Source organism: Callithrix jacchus, chromosome 16, assembly GCF_049354715.1.
Source record: "Callithrix jacchus isolate 240 chromosome 16, calJac240_pri, whole genome shotgun sequence".
Classification (NCBI taxonomy): domain Eukaryota; kingdom Metazoa; phylum Chordata; class Mammalia; order Primates; family Cebidae; genus Callithrix; species Callithrix jacchus.
Window position 1 is genome coordinate 54,819,824 of NC_133517.1, and position 10,964 is coordinate 54,830,787.

General features: G+C 61.9%; 1 protein-coding gene across 3 annotated transcripts; it reads right to left on the reverse strand.

The window, feature by feature from the left end:
* Positions 1-5,417: 5,417 nt before the first annotated feature.
* THEM6 (thioesterase superfamily member 6) lies at positions 5,418-10,587 on the reverse strand. 3 transcript variants are annotated; one of them, XR_008477139.2, is made up of 3 exons: positions 9,988-10,587; positions 9,267-9,436; positions 5,418-7,030 (listed from the first exon to the last, which is right to left on the reverse strand). XR_008477139.2 is itself a non-coding variant. In XM_002759195.8 (2 exons), exons 1-2 carry the CDS (start codon positions 10,498-10,500, stop codon positions 6,917-6,919), a joined length of 627 nt encoding a protein of 208 aa, XP_002759241.2. In that variant the 5' UTR covers positions 10,501-10,587; the 3' UTR covers positions 5,418-6,916. The 3 variants fall into 3 exon arrangements, 2 of the variants coding, with proteins under 2 accessions (XP_002759241.2, XP_035132541.2); XM_002759195.8 differs by lacking the exon at positions 9,267-9,436; XM_035276650.3 differs by lacking the exon at positions 9,267-9,436 and having other exon boundaries at positions 9,852-10,587.
* Positions 10,588-10,964: the final 377 nt, after the last annotated feature.

Below are 10,964 nucleotides of genomic sequence, written 5' to 3' on the forward strand. Positions count from 1 at the left end.
GAGATGACTGCTGTCCTTCCTGGGCACCAAGACCCCACAGCACTGACCTTTGGGACAGCCAGGCTGAATACACCACATTCTAGGCACCTGGCCCTCCCTCTCACCCAGAGCCCCTGTGACCCATTTCACAGATAGGAAAACAGAGACGGGCGAGGAATACCTCCCGGGCCCCTTACCTGCTGCAAACTAGCCTGGCGTCTCAGATCAGAGCCTGTTCTCTAGCCCAGGGAACTTCTCCCCTCAAACCCCGGAGGCGTCACTCCCCGCCTAGGGCGGAAAGGAAGCTCAGAGTTGGAACCCGCTTTCCTCCAAGGGTGGATACATCTGGCTCTGCCTGTCTAGCCCAAGGGGTCTTCCTGGGTGTTTGTACCTGGGCCTGCTGGAATCGCACAGCTCCAGGATTCCCGTCACCTCCTCTGACAACTGCCTGCCGTCCCCTTGGGACACAGGAGGTTAGCTGAGGAGCTGGGGTCCTTTTGGCCCAGGCGACCTGGCTTTCAGGCTCCTCTCCCCCTCTGCATGGCCCTGGCTGTGCCGTCACAGCCACAGTGCTCCATGCCATCCTCAGGAGGTGGGCAGAGCCAGTGGGAGCACGGGCTGCTGCGGGCCTGAGCCACCCCCAGATGCTGCCCCTCTCCAGGCCCCAGTTCCCCTGGGACTCCTCCGGGCTGCACACCTTCTAAGCACTGCCCAGTTGGTCTCGGGTTCTAAGGTCCCACAGGTCAGCTGGGCCATGCCTGTGTGGTGGTGCAGGCACCAGCTGACCTGTGGGGTGGGAGTGGCATGCAGCAAGCAGTGGTCTGACCCATTGGGGATACCCGAGAGCATGCGGGAGTAGCCAGGGCACTGTCTGGGGCCACCCACGACCCCTGTGAGAGCTCATCTCTGTCTATGAAGGGCCCAGATGTCAGAATCCACCCCGACCTCTACAGCCTCCCAGAAATACCAGGAATTAAACGCAATCCTTGGCAGCCCAGACCAGAAAAAGCTCCCAGAGATGCCCCCTGCAAGGGATCTCCGGGGCCTCCCCGCTGGCCAGCATGGGGCTTGCACTTGGCTTCCCCTTAGGGCCCTTCCCTTAGGTCATGCCTGGACCTCCAAGGGCCTCATCTGGGCCTGGATTGGAGCCAAGGGGCCAGGGCCTTGGCCTCACCAGAGGGAGGGAGCAAGAAGTCTCCACTTCTCTGGGCCTCCGAGCTCTTCCCAGCTCAGTGGGGAAAGGCTGCCGGGTGGGGTGGGGTGCCCCCATCCCTGGGAAGGCACCTGCAGGCGTGTCCCCGACTCTGAGCCCGCGAGGCCAGCAGAGGGCACACGCCGGGTCCCAGAACCCACACCTGGAGGACCTCCCCCAGAGAATGCAGCGCGAAAACGCAGGGACCCAGTGAGCTCTGCCCGGAACCGGCCCTGGGAGTGCGGCTGGGCCTCCTGGCTCCCGGGGGACTGCAGCACAGAGTTAGAAAGCCCTGCCCCTCTCGGCCGACCTGGAGGATGCCCACTTGCCCTGCCTGTCACCGCGACCCTCCAGCAGATGCGACTGCGGAAGTTGGGGAGGCCACGGCCCGGCAGGGAACCCAGGTGGGCGCGCCCACAGGGCGAGGCTGGCAGGGCCAGACGCTTATCACCCGGGCGGGTGAGGTCTAGGGAGGGGAGTAGGCGCTGCATCCGTGACTGCCCCAGGACGTGGGGGAAGCTGGCGGGGAAGCAGCAAGCCGCAAGGGGCGGCAGTGGAGGGAGGGAGAGGGGCGCCCACCCGGGCCGCTAGGCCCTCCTGCGCGGAGTGTTGGCGGAGGCCCTTCTGAACCCCACTATCGCAGAGAGGTCAAGGGAGCCAGGGCTACTCTTCCCTGGCTTTAAGAAATCTCTAAAATAAAGGAGAGGGGTGTGCAAACTGCAGGCCGTCCCTCCCCGCCCTCAGGGGCAAGATCCTCCACCTCCCCAGGGATGCCCCAAACTAGCAGGTGTCCAGGGGGGAAGTCATGCGGGGAGCAGCCGCCTGGGCCTGGGACGCAGCAGCCCCTTTCGCCTGTCTGGTTGACCCCCTGGGTCCACACTGGGAATTCCCTGCCCATGAGGTGGGCGAGGGTCCTGCTGTCCTGGAATTCCTCCAGAGCTGGACGCCGGGCACAGCGTAACGCCACTCAGCAAGGCCTCAGGTGTGGGAATCTGTGTCCCTGGGCCCCAAGGGGATACAACGGTGGCAGAAAGCTGAGCCCAGAGGCAGGGCACTGAGACTGAGCAGGCAGCCTGCCCAGGGTGAGCCCTGGGGACACCCACCAAGGCAGTCAGGACTCTGTCCACCTGGCCATCAGAGGGCACAATGCCCCCTCCCCAAGGACGACGGACCCATGCACAGCCACCACCCCAGGACCCCCAGACACATCTGAATCTCAGGCTCTGAATCTCGACCTTAATTTATTTCCCTCTGCCCTGCCCAGTCCCTTGTATGCCCCCAGTCACCCGGCTGGCGAGGGCCCCGCAGCGCCAATTACCTCCCCCAGCCAAGGGCCTCCTGGACACTGTGCAGACACCTCTGCGGTTAGGGGGTGCCTGGGGCAGAAATTCTGCCACTGTTGGCCCTGGGGGAAGGATGCTGGGGTGGAAGCAGTTGCTGCCCTAACTTCTCCGAGGTGGGAGGCCCACAGGAGCAGAGGGCTCCAGCATCCCTGCCAGGACAAGGCACTGCTTCGCTTCCAATCCCAGCTACCCATTCCCTGACCCGGGCCAGTCCTGCTGGCAGGAATCAGCGCCACCGCAGTGAGCAAAGGCCCTTCTCCATCCTGTGGTCAACCCGTCCTCCAAAGACAAGACCAAGAGAGGGCCCTGCTGGCTCAAACATTCCTCCCAGCCGGCCTATGACAGCCCACGGTGCTCAGCTGCCGCATGGAGAGAGAAGCCGCAGAGGCCTGAGGGTGCTGCCCATTCAACCACCTTGACGCTAGCCCGTTGCTTGTGCATGCGCGCGCACACACACACACGCACGTGCACAGGCACGCATATATGCACACACAAATGCGCACAGGCACACACATACATATGCACACACAAATGCACACAGGCACACACAGGCATATGCGCACACACACGAATGCACACAGGCACGCACATATGCACACAAATGCACACATGTATATGCACACACACGAACGCACACAGGCACACATGTATATGCACACACAAACGCACACAGGCACACACATACATATCCACAAACAAATGCACACACACAGAGGCATATGTGCACACATAGGAACGCACACAGGCAAATGCATACATATACACAGGCATATGTGCACATACATGAACGCACACAGGCACGCACATACATAAATGCACACACAGGCATGTGCACACAAACGCACACATGCATATGCACACAAACCCACAGGCACACACATGTGCACACACATGAACGCAGACACGCACATACACAAATGCACACACACAGGCATGTGCACACACAGGCACACATGCATATGCACACACAAACACACACGTGCACACACAGGCATGTACACGCACACAAACACGAACACACACAGGCACGCACATGTATATGTGCACATATACACGAATGCACACACATGAACACAGGCACACATACATTATGCACACAGGCACGCACATGCATATGCACACACACACCAACACATATAGGCACACATGCATATGCACACACATGAACGCAGAGGCGCACACATGCATGTGCACACACACGAACACACACATACATTATGCACACACATGCATATGCACACAGGCACGCACATGCATATGCGCACACACACCAACACATATAGGCCCACATGCATATGCACACACACGAACGCAGAGGGGCACACATGCATGTGCACACACACGAACACACACAGGCACACACATACATTATGCACACACACATGCATATGCACACAGGCACACACATGCACATTGGATACACATTGGATACACTCATCCCTAGTCCAGTCATTGAGCCCAACTCCCCATCCAGGCCGACATACCTTCCATGACCAAGGACAGCTGCTGAGCCAGGGACAGCAGTGGCATCGTCACATGGTGCCACCCAAGGCCCAGGCACCCTGTCCTGCAGCCCCTGCCCTGCTCCACTGCTCAGGCAGCTGCTCAGGACCACTGGCTGGACGGCATGCCTGCAGCTTCCTCTGCGACCCCACTGGGAGGCTTGTCTGGCAACACTCAGCTCAGACACCCATGGAGATCCCAAGAGCCACCTCCCCAAGAGCCACCCCCCATAAACAGCAGAGGCTTCTGGCCAACCGTCCTGGCTGCAGACCCCAGACTTGCTAAGAAAGGTGGCTTCCCCTCTCCAGCCCCACTGCCCCATCACTAAATGCCTGTTTCGTCAGTTTCCAGCCGCCCAATCCTTCCCTGGCCCTTGGAGCCTTTTGGAATCTCCTGGGAAGGTGGTGAGAGCATGGAAGTGGCCACACCCCACCTGACTCACCTTTATGTCCCGGAGGGTCCCACTTCCCCCACCTCTTTCGAAGGGACTGCACAACAGTCCCTGTGCTCTCTCTGCTTCCCATCCACCCACCAAAGTCCATGGACCTCTGCCCCCTACAGCTACCTGCACCCTGCCCAAGGCTCTGGAAGCCTGGTGGCCCAGACCCAGAGTCTGGGGCATGACCTCCCAGGGCAACCCCTGAAGGAGGGAGACTGGGAACCTGGGGCTGGTATCTGTGGATGGAGCTGTAAGCCTCAAAAGGCTGGGAACCAGGAGGAAGACCTCACCAGGGCAGGAAGGGCTCCCCAGGGCAGGGAGGGCTCCCCAGAGCAGAGAAGGCTCCCCAGGGCAGGGAAGGCTCCCCAGAGCAGAGAAGGCTCCCCAGGGCAGGGAGGGCTCCCCAGGGCAGAGAAGGCTCCCCAGGGCAGGGAGGGCTCCCCAGAGCAGGGAGGGCTCCCCAGAGCAGAGAAGGCTCCCCAGAGCAGAGAAGGCTCCCCAGGGCAGGGAGGGCTCCCCAGGGCAGGGAGGGCTCCCCAGGGCAGGGAGGGCTCCCCAGAGCAGAGAAGGCTCCCCAGGGCAGGGAGGGCTCCCCAGAGCAGAGAAGGCTCCCCAGGGCAGGGAGGGCTCCCCAGAACAGAGAAGGCTCCCCAGGGCAGGGAGGGCTCCCCAGGGCAGAGAAGGCTCCCCAGGGCAGGGAGGGCTCCCCAGGGCAGGGTGGGCTCCCCAGGGGACTTTGCACAGCACCTTCTTGGCTTCAGTCCTATGCCCTGAGGGATAGGGACAAGTCATGCCCGGCCAGCCTGATCCCTCCATTCATGGGAGCCCCACCAGCCTAGATAGCCCTCCATGCCAGAAAACCCATCCTGGGAATGGGCCCCAGCTTCCCTGGTCCCATCTCAGCCCCTGGCTGGATGGCAGTGGTGGTGAGGGCTTGGAAACAAGGACGTCCCCAGCATACTTGCAAGGAAAACCCTTTAATGTTGGGCTTTCTTTAAATACAACAGAAAGACTGCAGCTTTCCCATGATGGCTCTAAGAACAGAAGTGGTGGGGGTAGGGAGGGTTCCATCAGGCCCAGCGCTGCACCTCCTGGCTCTGGCTCAAGGTGGGCTTCCTGGAGGCGGCAGCAAGGAGGCAGTTCCCAGTGTGCAGGGGCACAGGCGGGCGGGCACACAGCCCTGAGCAGACAAGCAGTGACCCCTGCACCTGGCTAGATAGGGTACCCTCTCCCTGGAATCTGAGGGCATCAGTGGAGCCTCAGTCTGGGGCAGCCACAACTTTGCCTCAGTGACTCTGGGCCATTCCAGGCCTCAGTTTCCCCAGCTTTCCCATGAGGCATTAGGCAGGAGTGGGTGGCCCTGACCAGCATCCTGGCAGCCTGATGTCTCCATCAGGGAGGACTGAGAAGCTGCCAGGAAAGGCTGTGCTATTGCAAGGCAGGGCCGGCCCAGCAGCTGAAGAGGAACATGATAAACACAGAGGGCAGAGTAGGTAAGGAGACGCCTGCCGGGCAGGCCACGAACAGGTGGCTCTAAGGGGGTGCAGAGGCCTGTGGTGCTATAGGCCCAGAGAGGGCAAGGACCAGCCCAAGGTCACAGAGCATGGCCCTGGTGGGCACCGAGGGGTGCGAGTGGCCAAGGGTACCCCACAGAGTCCGACACCTGCTCCGTTCTCTCCAAGGGCGCCCCAGCAGGAAGCCTGCTGCCTCTCCAGAAACCCCTGTGCTACCTGGTCTGGTCCCTCCTGGCCACAAGGCTACCCTCCCGCCCAGCCTGCCTGGGGAGGAGGAGGCAAGCCCGACTGCAACAGGGATCCAGGTGCCCTGTCCTCTGCCGGCAAATGCCTCCCTTCCTTCCACCTCCAGATCCAGCCTCTGACCATCCAGGCTCTGCCCCAGGCCTGCATCCACCTCAGCAGAAGCCAGAGGGGGCTGCCTGGCAGGCACCCCCTTAGAGCCACCTGTTCGTGGCCTGCCCGGCAGGCGTCTCCTTACCTACTCTGCCCTCTGTGTTTAGCATGTTCCTCTGAGCCTTCAGGAGTGCCTGCTACACCTGAAGCACGCCAGGCCCCGTGTACCCAGGACGCTCTGGCCTAGCCCTGCCTTGCCCCTTGCAGCAGTGCAGGAGGCACTTGTGGGTCCCTCTGCTCCAGGCACCATCCTTCCCTACGTAGGCCCATGAATGGCTGCACTGTGGGGCAGGGCGGGGCTCCCTTTTGCCCATCCATCCTCACCTTGAGGTCAGAGCTGGGTCAGACTGCTAATGCCACTCCCTCCCTCTGCCTAGCCTGGAGCCCAGCAGAGGGGTGTCAATAACTGGGGGGCCCTGCAGGTGAAGGGGGGTGGGTCAGGCTGGTCAAGAGGCCCCTCCAGCTGGAAGAGGGCAGCCCAGCCTGCCATCTCTGCACAGCCCCCAGACCCAGGATGATGGCTGGGGCAGGCAGGGTGTGAAGGTGGCAATCACTGGTCTTTGGTGACATCACTGAGCCCACTCTCCATTCGGAGCAGCTGGCTGCTGGCCTCGTTGTAGGAGATCCAGTGCTGCAGGTCCGCCGGCAGCTCAGGGGGCTCCACCTGCAAGGGACAGAAAGGGAGACCCAGCCAAGCTGCTGCCTTTCCACCTCTGGGCTGTTGGCCACATTGCTCCCCAGCCCGTGACCTTCCAGGAGTCCCCGCCCCACCACCTGCCAGGCTGTGCCCATGCCTCCCCAGGCCCTGCATGCTTGTGCTACCCTCGAATACCCACCTTGACACAGCCCCGCCTGTGCCAGGCCCATCTCCCCTAGGGGCCATCCCCAGAACCCAGACAGAAGCCCAAGAAGTTGGCACATTGGGAAGGACAGACAGGAAATCCAGAGGCCTCACGGTGACAGCAGACAGAGGAACGGAGAGCCAGCATGGAGCCCTCCTCTGGGAAGGCACCAGACAGGGCACCCAGAGGACAGCACTTCATCTCCAAGGGCAACCTGGGCCTGAGCCCTCCACTCTCAACCCTCTCTGTACACAGGGCCACCATGTGGCAATGGGAGCTGGGCTCCAGGCCTCTCCTGAGGGGTCCACAGCCTTGCAGATGGGCGTTGGGAGCTCCCAGGATGAGGGGAGAGGCCAAGCACACGCCCACCCCTGCTTCAGGGTGAGTAGCACACAGAGACAGAGCCCAGACCTTCCCTGCAGATGACCTGGGCCCCCTGCAAGTCCCAGCAGAGCTGGGCCTGGACTCTCCCCTGGACCACTCCCCTCCCTGCCTAGTTTCAACCGCTCGACCAAGACTCACTCCTGCCCTTCCTCTCTGGTCACATCACCCCCGCCAGCCTCTCAGCATGCAGGTCCCCAACCTGGCTCAGCCTGCTCCAAGCTACACCCATGGCTCTTCCACCTCATCACAGGGTCTCTGCTGTTCTGGGTCCCAGCCTTCACCTCACACATGGACCTCACCAACCAGCCATGCCTGATTTCATCACGCCCTCCCTCTCAGAAAAGCAACCCTGCTCCCCATCTCCTCGGCCTCCGCACCCGGCTCTCAGCCTTGGCAGCCTCCTCCCTGCCCCCACACTCTAGATGCATGAGAGACACACAGAGCCCAGCACCTGGGGGCAGAGAGACATCCAGGCCCTCTAGGGGATTCCTGACGATAACCCAAAAATAACATCGGAAGGTACCCGCAACCATCTGAATGAACTTCCTCCAACAGGCCAGGGCCCTCCAAACTTAACCTGCAACACTAGCTCAGGCCACGATGGAAGAGGGTGTGCGCCAGACCTCTAATGCCTCCGACATCAACAACACAGACCTTAAGTCTGACAGGAAACGTTCACCATCTGTTCCCTCGGAAGCCTGCTGCCTGGAGGCTTCGCCTGCATAATGAAACCTGGGTCTCCACGACCCCATCTTAACCCAGACTCACCTTCCTACTGACGACAGCTCTCAACCAACTGCCAACCAGAAAACTTCAAATCTACCTGTGACCTGGAAGTCCTCTTCCAGATGGGGTCAATGTGACTCTAACATGTATTGATTGTATTGCGCCTCCTTGAAATGTATAAAAGCAAGCTGTACCCCGAGCACCTTGGGCATGTCACCAGGACTGGTGCGTCCTTCTCCCTGGCAAAATAAACTTTCTAAACCGACTGAGACCTATCTCGGATGCTTTTTGGTTCACATGACTCAACAGAAACAGAAGCCGAGGGAGCTGTGCCCTGCCGCCTGCTGTGCAGCTTTGGACAGAGCCACTGCTCCTCCGAGCCCGTCTCCCCAGCCCTGACATGACCTCTCAATGTCAGAGGCGTTTCAATCAGAGACTCCATTTTGAGTGAGGGGTAGGAAAATCAGGCTGGGCCTTACTGGGCTGCATTCTCAGAAAACCAGGCTTCCTGGCCTCGAAATGTTTATGGTTAAGGAGACAAATTGATAATATTTACTGAACAGACCAGACTTGGGAGGGTCCAGATATACCACTATCTGGAGAACAAAGGCGCTCCTAATTTCGCTTTAAAAGATAGTAATATCGACTCTTGCAAAATAGAGTAATTAAGAAAATTGATCCTTTATCACACACCCTTGTAGCAGAGCACACGTCCCCACATATGCAAGCAGTGCACCTGGGGTGGAACGTCCTGCTGTGTCTCTAGAGCACAATGCTTTCACCACTGTACTTTCTTAACAAACCTGCTTTCACTTTGCACTGCGGACTTGCCCTGAATGCTCTCTAATGCGAGATCCAAGAACCCTCTGTTGAGGTCTGGATCGGGGCCCCTTTCCTATAACACCAGGACTGAGGTGACACTTTGACCCTCCTCTGCTCGGGAGGCACCTGTGGGAGACCGGGGAGGGCAGTGCTCCGCCTAAAGGCACACGAGGGGTGGGCAGGCCCTGGCTTCCTGCCTGGATGCTCCTGGCAGCTTTTCAGGCATCTGCTCTGGCGACGTCGGTCCGGTGGCCGTCCCCAGGGCCCCAGTTCCGTGCTGCAGGGGCGGTTCTGCCCTGCCGAAAGGAGCGAGCCCTGGTGAGGCGCCAGGCCCACCCCTCTCCAACTGCAGAAAGGTCAAAAGGCTTGCAGCTCCCCGGCTCAGCCCTTCAACCCCAACGCAGGTGTCCAGGACCCAGCCCTAAGCTGTGTGAAAGGGGACCTCAGGTCCTCGGGAACTCCCAAAAACCTAACCTAACTGGTAACCCCTCCAGCGTATGTTCAGGATCAAGGACCAGAGAGGAAGGTCAGCACTCCAGACACAGCACAGCATCCGGACTTAGGGTCTCAGGAGCGAGCGGAGGGGTCGACAGTAAACCATGAGGGGCCAGGGTGAGAAAGGACAGGAGGGAAGCACGGTAAGCCCGAAGGAAGAGCTGATTCAGGGACCCCAGGAACCCCCAGGAAGAAAGGCATCAGCGAGGAACGCACCCGGTAGAGAGGGAGGGGCGGGAGCGGCGAGGGGCAGGATGGTAGCAGGACCCGAAAGAGGTGCAAGAGCGGGCCGGGGACCAGGAGCTCCCAGGGGTCCCGCAAAGGCCGTGCGCCGGGGCCGGGGGTCGCTCACCCTGCGCTGGCACAGCTGCTGCACGACGCGCTCGGGCGAGGTCCCCAGCAGGTGCTGCCGGAAGCGCAGCAGCGCGCACACGAAGCCGTCGCGCAGGCTGACGAAGCGCGCCTCCAGGTAGAACGCGCGGTCGTCCCAGCCCAGCAGGCGCGTGCGCACCTCGAAGGGCTCCAGCAGGCGCAGCGAGCGGCGGTAGCGCGCGCACGAGGCCGCCAGCACGGTGTGCGCCCGCAGCCCCCGCAGCGCCCCGAGCACCCCGCAGCGGGTCAAGTGCGCGACGCGCGCGAAGTCGGCCTCGCGCAGGTAGCGCGCGTTGTTCATGTGCAGCAGCAGGTCCAGGTCCGAGGGCAGCACGCGGCCCGCGAAGCACTGCTCCGCCAGCAGGTCACGGACGCGCGGCTGCAGGAGGCGCGCGCACAGCACGGCGCCTGGGAAGCGCACCAGGTACCAGCCGTCCAGCAGCGCGAAGACCGCGAGCCCCAGGGCCAGCAGCGCCACCAGCAGCCCCAGCATCGCAGCGGCGGCGGCGGGCGCTGGGTGCGGCTGCGGGGCCCGCCAGGCCTCCTAGGAACTCGCGAGCGCGGCGCGGCCGGAACCACTGCGCGCGGCCGACCAAGGGGGAGGTGCCCGAGCTCTGCCCACGCCTGCCGCCCCCGCCCCGCGCCCTGCGTGGTCCGACCCGCAGCCCCGGCCAGCGCCTCTGACGCGTTTGGGGCGGGGCGCGCGCTGGGCGTCACAGCGGCACCTGGCGGCCGTGCGCGGCGCTGCAGGCACGAGGGTGCCCGGGCGCCCCGGCGTCTCCACCTCCCCAGCAGCGCGCGCCCCTCGCCAGCCCCGCACCAAAGACGGGCCCGGCCCTGGCATCCGGCCCCTCATCTGAGCGCAAAGCCTCCAGCACCTCCGCAGCCGAAGCCGCGGGACTTTCCTTGGAAAATGGGCCCCAGCCCGGTCGCCAGCGGCGCTGCAGCGGACTCTAC